Source organism: Lactuca serriola, chromosome 1, assembly GCF_051521515.1.
Source record: "Lactuca serriola cultivar US96UC23 chromosome 1, Lser_US96UC23_V15, whole genome shotgun sequence".
NCBI classification, from domain to species: Eukaryota; Viridiplantae; Streptophyta; class Magnoliopsida; order Asterales; family Asteraceae; genus Lactuca; species Lactuca serriola.
Window position 1 is genome coordinate 61166539 of NC_136408.1, and position 17385 is coordinate 61183923.

Here is a 17385-nt window from a genome sequence, read left to right on the forward strand (position 1 = left end):
GAGTTTTATGGACCAAAACAATGATACGCGGTTTTACTTTTATTTTTTCCTGATATTTACTCATCCATTACCACAATTATAATTTTAAAATTAATAAACGCCTATCTTGAACACCCTAATCAACCACCTATATATTTTTTTATTTAAATAGTTTCTAAATTAGGACACATCGAGAATTGTCTTTTGATTTATAGACAAATTTCAATCAAATAAATTGAAAAAGCATTAGATTTTTTAATTATTATTTTTGTTTTATTATAGTAAACTAATTAATGATTTTGGAGAAACTACAAAAAACCCATATAATTGGCAAGCAAATAAGTAAATCATATTTTATCACAATATACAAAGTAAGAAACTCTTCTTCGCACATCGCATCTAATCAACTAAACAAAGAACTCATGTATGAAAAACAAGTTCAACCTACAAACCAAAATAATACTAACACAATTTGTTTTTTCAATTTAACCACCTTTCATTTTTTTTTTTTCAATTATATTATATTTAAATGCAATAAAATTATTTTTTTACAAATTAATAAAAGCATTGGTCGAATCTTTTCACCCACCTCTTCGCGGCGGGGATGTCGTAATTACTCTTCCCATATTTAAAAGTAGAAACCACCTCATTACTTCCTCTCTGTGTTTTGTACTTCACATTTCACAATTTCCGATCACCCATCAACAAACTCAAAATCTCCATCAATATCCAATCTTTTTTTGTCTGGTGTTCATCTTTCCCAATCATAATCGTCGTCAAAAGTTTCTGTAATCATGGGTCGTAAGCATTTACACGAGTTACTCGAACAAGATCAAGAACCATTTCAGCTCAAAAGCTTCATCGCCGACCGCCGTTCTCAGCTCAAATCAACCACCACTGACGCCGGAAAAACAGCACTTCGCATCAGAAAACGAAACCCAATTGTCGAATCCACGTCGTCTTCCACCACTGCAAGAAATTTCTGCATCAACCATGTCTGTCTTGTCTCGTTTCAGGACTCGCCGGACTTTAGGAAATCACCATTTGTTGATTTTACGTCGAAGGAGATGAAGAGCCCGTGTAATAATGCCGCTGTCTTCCTCCATATTCCGGCCAGGACCGCCGCCATGCTACTTGATGCCGCCACAAGGGTCCAGAAACCTAAAACCGGTTCGAAACATATCGGGTTCGGTTTACTCGGGTCTTTTCTCCGGCGTTTGAAGGACCGGAGCACCCGCACAAAAAGCCGTGAAATTGGACCGGTTAACGCAACACCATCTTCACCACCAACAATAAGAAGCCGGAAAAAGATTGTTAATGGAGGCGTGGAGGTTGACGGCGGTGGTGATGAGAAACGGTTATCTAACTCGTGTAATAACAGCAGGCTTAGCAGCTGGACATCGTCGGAAAAGACGTCGGAGTTGGAGACTTCATGTAGTTCAAGATCAATTCACAACTCACAAGAAATCGAATGTTTGTGCTCTAATCCTTCTAGCCCATTTCGTTTTTCACTTCAGAGAACTCCGTCCCCAACTCGCCGGAAACCGGATTCCTCATCACCGGTGGCATCTCCGAGCCGCCACTTCCAACAGGTTTTGTCTTTATTCTCTATTATTATTATTATCATCATTTCTTTATAATTATTAACCATACAAATTAGTTTATGCAAATCCGATTTAAGGTCAAAATATGCGGTGGTTGTACTGAGTTAACTCGTAACTCAGTTGAGGATTATGGTCTATATTGGGTGAATTCTGACTCTCATGGCCGAATTGCATTTAAAATCTTAAATGACTAAAAGATCATATGTGTGACATTAAGACAAAGAATTTAGTGTGGCTGTTTTATCATTTATATCCTTTACAAAATGTTTTTGCAGCCTTATTATTATTTAAAACTTTGATAGTATATTGAAGTGGAAAGAACCTTACAAATGATAATAATGATACATTGGTTGTTTATTTTTATAGCAAATATATAATAATTAAATTCGAAAAAAAGACAAAATATAAATTTGTCTTTTAGTTTGTATTAAATTCGGTACCAAACAATCCTATAGCCACACATGTACAATACAAGTATGGGTGGGTGGGTATCCATAGAACAAGCTAGAACAAAAGTCAAACGTCAATTTTTCAAGACCCGCGATTGTAAAATTCCCAAATCATGATAAAATAATTTATAAGTTTAAAGAAAGGTTAAATGTAAAACGTCAAAGATAAATCAATGCAGAAGATTGCATTAAAGATAATATAGATAAACTGGTTGTAAATCATTAAGAAAGGTTTCATTTAAGATAATATCGACAAGTAATCGACAAATGTTTTAAAATCATCATGAAAGTGTATGAACTATACAAAAGGTTTCATTTAAGATAATATAGACAAAAGGTATTAAAGAATGACAACTAGAAACCTAGAAACTTTATATCTAGAATTTGTGCATGTAAATAATGTTATAACTTATAAGGGAGTGGAAGTAAAGATACATATAGATGAATGAATTTGATCAAATTATATTCCATTATTAACATTTGGTGATAATATAGGAGAATAAAAGTTATGAAGTCGAGCATCCTCAAGAAATTCATGGGGCAACGGAAGACATTGAGAAAGAACAGTGTAGCCCGGTTTCTGTACTTGACACTTTATTCGATGATGATGAAGAAGAACATGACGGTGGTGTAACAGAAGAGGACTGTTACGATATTGAATGTAGCTATGCCAATGTACAAAGTAAGTTCTAGAGAACTCTATTATCTACGTTTATTTGAAAAAAGTTTATGACAATAAATTTCTCCATATTTTTTAAAGGCTTTTTTAAGTTAACTAATTTATCTTCGTTTATTTAAAAACAATATAAAGCTTCCTCTTCTATGTGCCATTTTTAAAATCGTCATTTATTTATAAAGGAATGTCAAGTGAAAATAAGATTTATATAAATTAATATATCATGATAAAAATGAGGAAAATTAAGAAATATAACAACCTTTTAATGTGTATTTGAAGATAATAATCAATTTTTTGTTAACAAAAATAACCACTTTGTCTGATATGAGCATTTCAGACCAAGAAAAAACATTTCACCAATACTAGATTGACATTTCGAATTCCGGAACAACATTCTGGATTCATGACTAAAATTTTGGATTTAGGAAAAAAAATGAAAAAAAAAACTCCAAAATTTTAAAAACAAGTCCGAAATCTAAAGAATAATTCTGGAATTTCAAGAATATATATATATATATATATATATATATATATATATATATATATATATATATATATATATTTGCTTAATTTATCAAAAAGTTAAACAAAAACAATTATATAAACAATATACAATATTAGTACATAAAATTTGACATTTTATTGAAAAACTGTAATATGAAGCATTACAAAATGTAGCATTTAGAATTTCAGTAAAAAAAAAAACAAAATTTTTTCTTTGAAAGTTATAAAAAAAAAACTCCGGAATATTAATAATACTCCGAAATTAGGACATTATGGAAAAAGTGGTTATTTTTCAAAAGCTGAAAAAGAAAATTTATTATTTTATTTATTTATTTATTTTTTTTGAAAAAATCCTCTGTAAAGGTTACATTACTCAATTTTCCTAAAAATTAAATATGATAATATTTAAGTATATAATTATGGAATTAATAAATAATAAATATTACAAAATTAATACTTAATATCTCTACTCTAATAAGTAAAGGTTTTTTGCCACATGTTCTTTTTTCCTTCATTTGGACACATGACATTTTCTAGAATTTTTAAATTTTCTATTTTCTACTTGTCATTTTATTGTATTTTTCATTTTATTAAATTAAAATTTCATATTTAATATGTAAAGTATTTATTAGAAAAAGTTTATATATATATATAATGTATTCAATACATTAAAACCTCATTAATTTTAATAATTCAAATTTTTTCTCATTCTTTTTATAAATTCAAATTTTTTAAATTGTTAAAATTTCATATTTAATTTTTTTTATTAAACTCATGTAATACATAGGTCTCACACCTAGTTAAAGATTAAAGTAAAAATATCTAAAAATTCCGTTGTTTGCATCTTTTTAATTCTCATTGGTTTTAATGTCGATTTTAACTCTAATAATATGTGCATCAGTAGATCGTTCGTCGACTTGGTTTGAAAATAGTGGCTTTCACATTGTGTATTAAAATTTGTACTAGAAAAATAATAGAGTACATCTATCAAAGTTAATTGACCTTTTTAACCTCTTATGGTTGATGAATTTGTGTCGGTCAGTGTGTTTATGTAGAAGAAAATAAAATAATTAAAATTGTAATCAAGTCCAATTAATTGTTTGTACTTAGGGAAAATGCAAATTATTCGTGGGACCCACGAAATTTATATCAGGCAGTGGGTACCGATGGGGTGTATTAAAAAAAAGTAAAAAGGAATATTTTATGTACTTTTGTCATTTATCAAGCAGCTTTTGTTAAAACGTTGCTTTCTTTGTAGCTTTACTGAAACTTTTTATTGCGTTAAATTTATAGGAGCAAAACAACAACTCTTACAAAAGCTTCAACGCTTCGAGAGGCTTGCAGGGTTGGATCCAATTGAACTTGAAAAACACATGTTAGAACAACATTATGAAGATGAAGATGATGATGATGGTGGTGAAAATTATATATATGATCAAGAAATAACTCATGAAGAGTTTGTTAAGGAGATATCTAATCATTTAGGGGTCGGGAAAATCCCATGGTATATGAAAAAGCTCGTATTTGACCTAATTTCAGAAGAGAACAAAAATGAAGAACATGAAGTAGTCATAGAAAGAGTATGCAAGAGGTTGCATTCATGGAAGGTGGTCGAATTAAACACAATAGATATGATGGTTGAGACAGACTTTGGAAGTGAAGGGTGGAAGAGGTACAATGAAGAGAAGTCTAGAGATATAGGGATAGATATAGAGCAGGCCATTTTCGGGTTCTTAGTTGAGGAATTGGCTCAAGAACTTGTAGAATCTATTGTACAATAAAATAATTTAGAAGTCAATAATGTTTTTCTTGTTCAACTCATATAATTTACTTATAGGTTAGGAATAATTCTAATGAGATATTCTTTAACCTATAAATGAAATGTATGTCCCAAATGAAACAATAGAAATTAATGATTATTGATATTTTTGTCCATGCATGTAGGCCTTTTACATGGTAGGAAATGGGCAATGCGTGGTTACTTCATTGAAAAAGTATGATATGCAACTTCAACAATGTTATTGGCATGTACCAAGACAATATGTATCATGTTTATGGGATGCAAGCTAATGTATTCTTCTGCATTTGGTAACAAAGTATTAAGGTTAAGAATTATACAAACAGTTGATCATAGCTGAGTTATTGGCATGTCCCGAAAACTCCATATGGACCCGTTAATAAATTATACATATATTTACATATATTAATTATATAAATATAATAAACAATAATATGATTTTGAGCTTCCAAAATTCATCAAAAAATTGTTTTTAAATTGTTATTATAATGTTTTTAAGATGTCATAACTTTTTTATTTTTAACATGTAAAATTATGTTATAAATAATTATTTGTTACCTAAAAAATAGTTTTTTTTTTCTTCAGAATAACAACTTCTTTTAGCCCAAAAAAAGATAACCCAAAATCAATTGGGGGTTGGGGAACGGGGGTAACAAACGGGATTCGGGGGCGGGGGCGGGGTAGGAAGGCTGAACATTTCGGGGCAGGAACGGGGACAGGAGAATGGGGAAACTTCGTGGGCGGGGGACACACTCCCCATCCCGTTTACCCCCGTTGACATCCCTAACTCTACCATAATGAGATGTTACCTTGATATTTAATTGATTTGAAGTTCAATGACCATTGAACTCTTCCATGAGAAAAAAAAAAGTTTTCTAATCTTAATTACATACTATAAATTAGTTTTTGTAACTTTGTATTGAACTTTCTAGAGTTCAATGCATTGTAGGAAAAATATTGATGGAGTTTTATGGAATGTAGAAAATGATGTGGCAATCCATTGAACTCTATAGAGTTCAATGCATTGCGGATGACTTAAGAATCTAAAACTACAACATTTTAACAAGAAAAATGAAAATTAGTTATATAATAAATAAATAAGATAAAATTATTTACAATTATTTACATTTAGGCAATGTTTTAAAAACCGATTTTTTAGTTGAACCGGTATGGTGAGCGGTTCCTGGTTCGACCGTCGGGTCAACCAGTTTCTATACTTTTCATGGTTTTTCTTATTTTCCTACACACACACACACACACACACACACACACACACACACACACACATATATATATATATATATATATATATATATATATATATATATCATCAATTTGATGTTTACAAGTTAAAACATTAAAAATACACATACAAATATGTTGTAGATGAATCAAAATACATTAAAATAACACATAACTATAAGTTTTAGTGTTTTACATCAATCCATGTACGTCAAAATAAAAATAAAGTATAATACCCAAACAAAATATATTTTTAGATGAATACAAACACATCAAAAAACTTTCTAACATTTAGCATATGTTTTTATTTATAAAAAACTAAATAGATTTAAAAAAAAATCACCAAAGTTTATTGTGTAAATGATTTTTTTCATACGTTTTTATTCAGTTTAACCTGTTCAATCGGTTTATTTTGACCGGTTCAACCGAGTTTTTCTAAAAGCCGGTCGGCTCAATCCGATTTAGATTTCGACATAAAATCGGTGATAGTTGAACCGCTCTCACCACTGGTGTACGGTCCAATCAGTTCGACCAGCCGATTCAAACCAGTTTTTAAAACATTACATTTAGGGTATGTTGGGCAACACGTTTTTAGATCTTTTTTATATAGAGTTTCTAAGAAAAAATGTTTAAATTAAAAAAAAAATCCTTAGGAGTATGAGTTTCTAAGAAACCATTTGGTTATAACTATTAGACCATCCGTTATACCCACCACATACCACATATGTGATGGGTGCCACATCAACACTACATTCCACTACCACTAACATGAGATACTTACCACTAAACACACCACTCCACCTTATTTTTTTATTTAAATTTAATTCAAAAATACATTAAAATCATTTTTTTAATACTAGTTTTTCCATTAAATTAAAATACCAAATTACATTAAATAAAAACTACATTAATTGAAATTTAAAAAAAAAAGATAAAAATAACAATCAAAATAAAAATTACATTAGTTAAATTAAAAAAAATAAAAAAAAAAACATTAAAAAAAAACTAAAAATTCCAACCATAAATAAAAGTTCCAAGTCTTTGCCCTCAAGGTCGTCCGTTTTCATTTTCAATATTTCCATATTGGTTTTTGTTTGGAGTGTCTCGTGTGCCTCTTGAAATGATGTTTGTACTTCGATCATTTTTTGTTCCATCCGAGTCATCACCTCGGCCTTCGTTTCTTGAAGTTGCACATATCGATCAAATTTATCGCCAAACATATCCATAACACTAGAATTCGAAGATGTTGACGCCGCTCTTTTTGCTTTATTTCTTCCAACGGGCCGACGAAGAGGTTGATCGTTTTCAAGATCTATCGGATCGTCGTTGATTTCGATGTGTGTTCGGCCGTCCGATTGTTGAGAAGTTCCATTGGGGTTTCTAAAACGCTTTGAACCGGAAAATTGGGAAGTTCCTTCCGTTTTCTCTTTCCATTTTGGGGCGTCTTTCAATTTTAGCCACGGTTTCATATACGGAAAAGCTTTGCGTGTTGGCGTTGTTTTTTCAAATTGGTCCATGACCGCCTTAAAAACATCAAAATCGTTCGAGCCGCTTTTGTGTATGTTTAGGAGGTTGTTGTAGATTCCTCCAAACTCGGTGCATTTTAGTCGAATATCTCGCCATTTCGATGTAATTTGATCGGCATTTCGAGTTTCACTTTCCATTAACTCGTAAAAAATGGCTCGGACTTTTTCCAAAAACTTCCGTAAGGCTAGCTATCTCCTAAAATTGGATATTCGGAAGCCGCCACCCATGTCTCCGCTAACTTTTCTTCTTCTTCTTTTGTCCATGAGACCCTTTCTTGGGTGGTAGTGGGTCGGGCCGGTTTTTTTTCCTTTTTTCTTTTTTGGTTGAGGTGGTGGTGAAGGTTGCGTTTCCTGAACAAAATCCGACGAAAGTGGTGGTTGTGAGCTTGGTGGTTATGAAATTGGTGGTTGTTGTTATTGTGAGGATTGTTGTTGGAGTTGTTGTAGTTGTTGGAATTGTTGAAATTGTTGGTATTGTTGTTGCATTTGTTGTTGTTGGAAAGCCGGAAAAGGTTGATATTGTTGTTGAAAAAATGGTGTTTGTTGGATAGGGGAACCACTTTGAAGTAGATTGATAAAACCGCCTTGAGGTGACTTCATAGTTGGAAATTGGCGAGGTGTCGTATCTAACGAAAAAGCGTCATCGGGTTTGCGATTTCTGTAGTTTGGAGGGGTGTTTTGCTTGGGATCCATGGTTTTTGGTTGTGAAGATGTAGTATGTAAATTATGTATAGAGATAGAAAAGAATGGTGTAAAAAATAAGGAGTAAAAATGTTGTATTTATATAGCTAAATAAATTGTTTATAAATTAACTTTTTTTTTTTTTTAACAAAATAGCCGTTCAACGGCTAGTATAACGTTCACAAATCCCCGACTCAATCCGATTGGCCGTGCGCTTCCGTTGTCCCGAACACGAATGAAAACGACCACGAGCCACCACGGAACAACGGGGTAGTGTGCACGTCCGTTGTTCGTGACCAGCTCAACCACAAACATGCTTGTTGCATGTATACCGTTTGACCTTATCTAAATGAAAGACACACCTGATGATAATGGCGTAGAAACCATTTGGTTATAACTATTATCTAACACCAACTTTTGTCCTATATACCCTTAACCTATTATAATTGTACACGTATATTACTTTGACAATATATTGTTCATTACGTTTCTTGTTTTAAATCGACCATTCATATTGACATTAATTTACTATCTAACAAAAATTAGAATATAAATCTTTTCATCTAAAAGTTCTTTATATATAGAAAAGATATCTCCACCTAAAATTTGGTGCAACATGGGTCCCCTAAAAAGGCAAAATGTTGTTTAAAATTGGAATGAGGTTGGTATCATCCAATGGCCGAAAAGGGGAGACAAAATGTTGTGGAGATGGAGTTGAATCAATTATTGACATATAGTATTTAATATTTAATATCAAATTAACTATTGTAACCGAAACCCTGTATAAAGAATTTTGTAAATAGATACTTTAAAATTTCTCTTTAAAAACAAATGAGATTAGGTGAAATATATATAAAAATAAAAATTATGTTATGTACAAATAAAAGTTTCTTTCGGGTTTCGGGCTGGTTTTGGGCCTAAATAGGATACCCCGTTTCTTTCTGCAATGTGCACCTCTATTCACGAGAGAAGATTCTTAAAGTTTTTCTCTATTTTATTTTGATTTTACAAAATTTGGGTATTTGACGACATGTCTTGTCAGATGTGTTTAGCGTAAGAATCTTTCTGTTTGGAGATTGATGAAACCCCACTTCACCTAAAACAAGTCATTAATTAGATTCTTGCTCACAAAGATTCCATCGTTATTCTTTTAAAGTATTTGTCATCTTTAACTACATACAATTTATGTAAATTATTATTTTCCTCGACTGATAATCCAACCAACATTGAGCTTTTTGGTCTAACGAGCATAGATTCAAGAGATTAATAACACCTGGTAAATTTTGTCGTGAGTGATAGTGGATAGAACCAATTTCTAGTAATTTGGTAGGCTTTCTTATGATGTTCCCATCCATTCTATTAAGCATCAATCTAATATACTTAAGCTAATCATTCCCACATTTGGTATTGAGCGTTATTCTCTCATGGTATCATTCGTCTCACAAGATCCTCCCCTTTTCCGATCGTTTCTTTTTCTTCTCTCTCACCTCTTGCCTTCTCTTTCTTTCCCTCGCCAGCAGCCTGATGACCTCTTCATCCAACACTTTGTTGGTGATTTTAGTGTCACCATATCATTTTAAGTAACTGAAACTAACATGTGAGCTAATGGGCTTCATGATTTGTACTCTAATACATGTACGAGGTTGTGCGGAGTGCACGCATGTATAAGATCAAGTCAGAAGCCGGTTCGACGACTAGTCGGGGGTCCGGGGTTTCCAAAGGGGCAGCGCCCCTAGCGGGGTCTAAGGGGCAGAGCCCCTGGCTGGGGTCCCGCTAATCCGGATTAATATTACTTGCTTCCAAAGCAACTAATGACGGCCCAACCCTAATGAAACCCTAATCGTGTTTAATATATAAACAACTCTTTCGTTCCAGAAGGGGTCACGTTCTTTATCTCTCGTTTTTATCACATATTCACATAACCCTTTAGCATATTGGCTTACGTTTTTTGTGCCTAGATACGTAAGTGTCCGCTTGGATTATCCTAGACTGAATTTCTTGTAACCCAGGCATAGGGTAGAAATATCAGTTCGGAAAGTGATATCATGATCCAAGTTGGTATCCAGATCTCCACCACAAACCCTAAATTTCCCAACACACTTCTGACTCCGTTCTCTCTATTAATACTTTTATGCATCTAATCAACATCCGTCACTCCTCCTCCAACTATCTACTGTTGAAGAACCAACTCCTCTTACTTCTGTCATACCAAAATCTATTGGGTCACACAGTAATGAATCTAAAACCGAAAATCAGGTGGTTCCTTGTGTAGGTTAAACCAAAAAAAAATGAGAGAGCAAAAAATAATAGTGGCGGCTTGGCGCCTGGCGCAGGGGCGACTGTGGATCGGTGGCGACGCTCAGACGGCGGATGACGTAGGTAGGAACTGTGGGAACTTAATGGAAATCTCAATTTCTTGAGGGTGATTATGGTAAAACTAATGAAACTCGTTAGTTTTGGTAACCCTAATCCGGATTAATATTACTTGCTACCAAAGCAACTAATGACGGCCCAACCCTAATGAAACCCTAATCGTGTTTAATATATAAACAACTCTTTCGTTCCAGAAGGGGTCACGTTCTTTATCTCTCGTTTTCATCACACATTCACAGAACCCTTTAGCATATTGACTTACGTTTTCTGTGCCTAGAAACGTAAGTGTCCGCTTGGATTATCATAGGCTGAATTTCTTGTAACCCAGGCATAGGGTAGAAATATCAGTTCGGAAAGTGATATCACGATCTAAGTTGGTATCCAGATCTCCACCACAAACCCTAAATTTCCCAACACACTTCTGAATCCGTTCTCTCTATTAATACTTTTATGCATCTAATCAACACCCGTCACTCCTCCTCCAACTATCTACTGTTGAAGAACCAACTCCTCCCACTTCTGCCAAACCAAAATCTATTGGGTCACACAGTAATGAATCTAAAACCGAAAATCAAGTGGTATCTTGTGTAGGTTAAACCAAAAAAAAATGAGAGAGCAAAAAATAATAGTGGCGGCCTGGCGCCTGGCGTAAGGGCGACTGTGGGTCGGTAGAACTGGGGGCCGATGGGAGCAATCAACAGGGCGACACTGTATGTTGCTTCAGAGATTTCGATCACGCCTTAGGCCAAACGACATTTCAAATTTAAAGCATTTTTGCTATTGTTTAATTTTAAATAGATCGGGCTATTACCTAATGATTAAAGTTTAAGTAGATTGAGAAATTGAACTATTTTAAATAGATTGAAATATAAACTATGAGCTTTATATATATTGATCATTTTTCTTTTTGGCAAAGTTTCTAAGGTAGGTCCTTTAAAAGATATAAGGTAGGTCCTATTTTTTTTTCATTTATAACTTATACTATCTTTAAAAAAATAGGTGGGTACTAGGACTCACCTTCATTCTACTTAGCTACGCCCTTGGGGTCACATTGATGACACTTTTCTCCTCCCTAACGCTAAAATCATCAAAGGCGGAAAGCCTAAACCTCATTTGACTCTTGCGGCTTGGCAGGCCCACGATCAATGTGTTGTGATTCTTCTCCAAGCCTCTCTCACGGAGGAAGCTTAATCTGAAATTGTAGGAGAGCCAAGAAATTTGCTTTTACTCTAGTTGAAGGTACACTTGCAAACAAAATGAACCAAGTGATATTGAAGAAGAAATTACAAAGAATGAAGGGAGTATCACAGTAACTTTACCAATATTATGATGGTTTATACCATATATAGCCCACGAAATGGAAATATTTCAGGAATCTTTTCAGTCTTCAATAACTCACCTAGAATTTATACTGTTTATCATCTTTAAGTATTTTATAAAACATTTGTTTGTAATATTAGTAAAATTTTGTATCGAGTAATTGTTAGAAAATAGAAATGAATGTCTTGAGGATAATCTGTATATATTAAATTGTTAGCCCAAATTTAAAAGACATTAGCCCAATGTGCACATATATATGAGTTGGCTATTTCTATATTCTTGTCGTGTGGAATCTAAAATTAGGAATCCAAAATTATATTTTATTTATTTAAAATATCAATGGTATAGTATTAGCCCAAATTTAAGCGATATAGCCCAACAAGTCGGCGTCGACATAACCAAGCTCTCGCATATGCAACCTTATTACCACCGGTAAGCTAAGTTGGCAGCTTTTACCGGCGGTGAACACCACCCCGATAGCTATTTTTACCGGCAGTATTATACCATTGGTACATTTTCACCGTTTTCTTACTTTCTTTTATCCATGGACTTTTGTTGATAATATGGATATTCCTTTATAATTCCTTTATCTTGCCTAGATATTTGGTTTAAATTTAAGGGCACTATAATGCTATTTCATTTACTCGTAGATGATAATAATATAAAATTATAAATAAAAATTAAATGTTATTAAAAATAATATAAATTATAATATAATAAAAGCTTTTAAAATATGCTCACGATAATTGTATATAACATCGCAACCTAAACAGAATATGATCGCCAATTTAAGAAGAGTGAGAAATATAAGCTCAGATAGAATATGATCAGCAATTTTTAATTTCACGTTGTTCTTTTTGGATTTTTAAAATGTAATTTTTAATTTTAGTGTGGTTTTTATTATAAAATTAAAATTTTAAAAAAATTCATAGTTAAACCATTTACCACATCCTAGTTCGTAGGCAAAATTTGTAAAAAATGTAAAACATGATGTGGCGCCTAGGTGACACTTTTTTACTATTGTCAAAAAATACACGACACCTTTTAGCCTTATAAATCATACCGTCACGGTGAATTTTAAATTAAAACAAGACATGGTTACCAACTTCCCATATCTTAATAGAATAATGAACAACAACCATAAAGAATCAACAAACAGATATCAACCCGTCAATGCGGACACAGAAAAAAGTATTAGGGATTGTACAATTTTTTAAGAGTTTCACTACTAAAAAAATTCATTTTCGACGGCAATCTCCATGGCAAAATCCGTCACTAAAAAAAGGTTACACTACCATATTTACATTAAATTTACACTTAATAGGACTTAATTTGACAAATTTCCAACGATATTACTCTAATACCAAAATGTTGTTTGTAATACCATTTTACACGTTTTAAATTCTAATATATTAAGGTTTCTTCAAGGGGTGATCATAGGTGGACACCCACTATTTGAATGGAAAGTGGAATCAACAGTTCTTAAAATATAAGAACCGGAACATAAACCAATTACAACGACTCTTTAAAAATTGGAAACAGTGGGAACCAGTTCCTAACGAGGCACCCAACTTCAAGTTTATATATGACTTTTGAAGCTACACATAGACATACAATTATATCTTATTATTGACGAGTTGTGATTTGGAGCAACTAGTTCAACATGTTCAGTTAATATTACTTAAACTAACGTCAATTTCTATATAGATCTCATCCTATAATAATACTTATATATATATATATATATATATATATATATATATATATATATATATATATATATATATATATATATATATATATATAGGGCTAGGTTATATTGTTTTTTACATTTATTGTGTGCTAGAATGCACCAATAGGAATTTAGTAAATTAAATAATTATTTAATTAAATAAATATAGATATTAAATAATTTCCATAATTATATGTATATTAAATGATATCCATAATTATAATTCTCTTTTTATAAAAACTAATTAAATTCGTCATTAATGTCAGCAATAACATTCTTTCAGAATGAATTCACATTTAGGTTTTTATATATGAGTTCATATTTTGCTTCAGGGTTCACTCACTTAAAATACAATAATGGAGTTCTGAAGGCCTTTTTAAAGGGTATTACAAACAATGAGTTGGTATATCTAAAATACACTCTCATTCTGCTGGAATACACTCTCATTCTTCTAGATATGAATTTATTCTGAAAGAATATTATTGTTGACATTAATGATGAATTTAATTGGTTTCCATAAAAATGAGTTATAAGTATGGATAACATTTAATATACATATAATTAATACTAAATTCCTATTGGTGCATTCTAGCACATAATAGATATGAAAAACATTTGAACCTACCTCTCTCTCTCTCTCTCTCTCTCTCTCTCTATATATATATATATATATATATATATATATATATATATATATATATATGAGTTGCATAGTTTCACTTTCACCTGGTAACCAACATTCTATTTGGCTACCAATCTAACACTAATTATATCTTATACATATAATATCGATATCGAAAGGAACCATTATTTAAAACTTGTTTGACATTTAACTAAGCAATACATTATATTTTTACTTAATACAAACATATAAAGTCTAAACTTTAAAATCCAATACTACCATTAGTAACTCATATGTGTATTTAAGTTAGTATATTATAATTAAAACCAAATTTTATTTAAAAAAAGCTAGTTACCTAGATTGACCAGCATAAGTGTCATCCTCATCTTTTCCCTAGTATGGATGTCAAAAACGGGTCAATTCAAAACTATAACATTCTTCTTTGATGGTGTCTTTTGTAGGTCTCCTAGACGATGGCCGAAAGTACTTAGTGGGAACGACTGGTTGATTTGTTAAGTTCAACTTGTTTGTCTTTGATCCGGTGGGTATAGTCCTTATCACGGTTGAAGGATTTTTCTATTGCATCTTCTCGCTTTTTATAGAAGATAATTTGTTACCTGTTTCTACTTCTCAGATGAGGTAGGCTAAATTGTTCCTATCAAAGTTAACGTTTGGTATGGAGAATATCTCTAGACAAGATTCTAGATAGATCTAATTTAGATTCTTGTGGTGTGGATGTGCCTTCGTTGCAGTGTGCGATTTGTGAGTCTGGAATTGAAAATTCTAGTCATTTTTTTTTGTGTACTCTGGCTTTGGAGTTTTGGTATTAGAACTTAAGGTGGTGAGGTCCTGATTTTCATCCTATTCATTCTTATAAAGATTGGCTGGTTTGGTTAAATTCTCTCCGCCATAATGGAGTTCTGAAGGCCTTTTTAAAGGGTACGTTTTATGTTTCTTGGTGGCACATTTGAAGCTTCAGGAATGTTAGGTTGTTTGCTTATTCTAAGCCCAGGGTGGCAGATATTTTAACAATTTTGTCACTTAGTTGTTTATGTGGTGTAATGCTAGGTCTGAGAAACATATTAACTAGGTTGGTTGGCTTCATAACCCTGGTTTGGTATTATGTGAGGTTTTTGTTTTTTCTTTGGCTAGATTCTTGCTAGTCAGGTTCTCTTAATAAAATTACGTCGTTAAAAAAAACAGTGAGAATAGGTAGTGGTTTCAAAAAAATGAGAACCGAAATCAAAACTGTTTAAGATGTTTCCAAAACTTTAGGAATTGGAATCATAATCGTTTTAGACGGTTCCGATTATCGAACAAGTAGTTTTCGAGGTGGTTCCAATACATGGTTTGCCTACCCCACCGTAGTTTATTCAATGAAACATAGTGACAATGACAAGAAAAAGAAGGTGTTGGTTGGATGTTTGGAAAAATATATGTTTTTTTTACATATAATGAATTTGATGATAAGTGATACTTAGTTTGAGGAGAATCAAATTGAAAATATAGAAATACCCTGTTATAGAGGGTACGTGGAGGTTTCAAACTGTTGGAAAATAATGGTGAATATCAAATTAATCATCAAAGTTGAGGAGTTGAATTGAAAATCGATGTTTAAATTTCGGTTACAATTCGTAATTAAGAAGAATATCAAATGCAATGCCAGTTACAAGTTGTGTTTTGATGGCAATTTAATTGTTAGTTATGTTTTTGTTATATAAATACAACATCTCTACAACAATTTTAAGAAACTCAATCCTCTCCTCTTCTCCCTTTCTATCGGTTTAATTTTCTGCTACTGTAATGAAGGTGGTCTTGAAGTACATCTTGGGAAACAAACACTCATAGTGAATGAATTTGTTTTAAAGACAATGTGTTAAACACATATCATAGTCTTTTTCTATTTTCTTATTTGTTTTTGTACTTTTCCGTAATTTAATCCATCCATTGAAAATTTATACTAATGACAATTATGTCCCTCATTTAAATAAAGAGATATTGCACCGGATGTCAAAGATCCCGAGGATTTTTTTTCCAAATTAAACTACTTGCAGTCGTTGCTTCATCCTCCTTAGATGTTGCAAGCTTCATTGCAAGCTTCAAAACAAAGTAAAACTCGGTAAAAAAGAACAAGAGGGTTAAATAAAAGATATGAATGTTGTTTTTCAATCGTGCAAGAAGCTTAGTCAAATTATAACTGGATTTCCCGTGCCTTAGGTGTTTTTCAAAATCTTATTTAACAAATAGGTATAGTTTCAAAAATATTTATCAAACAAGTATAGCTTCAAAAAAAAAATATTTTTTCTCAAGTTTTCAACTCTTTTTTTTCCTTTTATCTTTTTGTAATATACTCTTTCGTCCTTATTTTTTTTGCTTTTAGTTTTTCCTTTTTATTAAAAGAGAAATTACAAACATCATTTTACCTTTTATTATATTCATTTTATTATCACAATTTGACTAGAACCGAAACCAATAGTTCTTCAAATGACGGAACCAAAACAAGACCGACAAATTTGATTGCAAATGGAACTGACAGTTCTTCAAATGACTGAACCGGAACAAGAACCGATCACATGGGTTCTTTGGATTTTGGAACCGGTTGTTAGTCAGGATACCCTGTTTCATTTGCTTTTTTAACTTTACTACTAATTAACCATTACAAAGTGCCAAACATAAGAAATTAAACATCTATCATCCATTCTGGAAATTAACAAAAAAAATAGCCATTACAAAAAAATTAACCAATCAATGTAATTTGTAAAAGATTCAAAATTTTGAACAAAACATCAATTCATTGGTTTAACACCTAAGCAATAACGAAAAACTTATTAGCTGATGCAAGAAAAAGAAGAGAAATAGACTTATTAAGGTAATTAACT

The 17385-nt window shown here is 32.1% G+C and overlaps 1 protein-coding gene across 1 annotated transcript; it reads left to right on the forward strand.

The window, feature by feature from the left end:
• Window positions 1-583: 583 nt before the first annotated feature.
• On the forward strand, window positions 584-5135 carry LOC145089655 (uncharacterized). The gene is made up of 3 exons (XM_079028065.1): window positions 584-1571; window positions 2528-2714; window positions 4506-5135. Exons 1-3 carry the CDS (start codon window positions 774-776, stop codon window positions 4991-4993), a joined length of 1473 nt encoding a protein of 490 aa, XP_078884191.1. The 5' UTR covers window positions 584-773; the 3' UTR covers window positions 4994-5135.
• Window positions 5136-17385: the final 12250 nt, after the last annotated feature.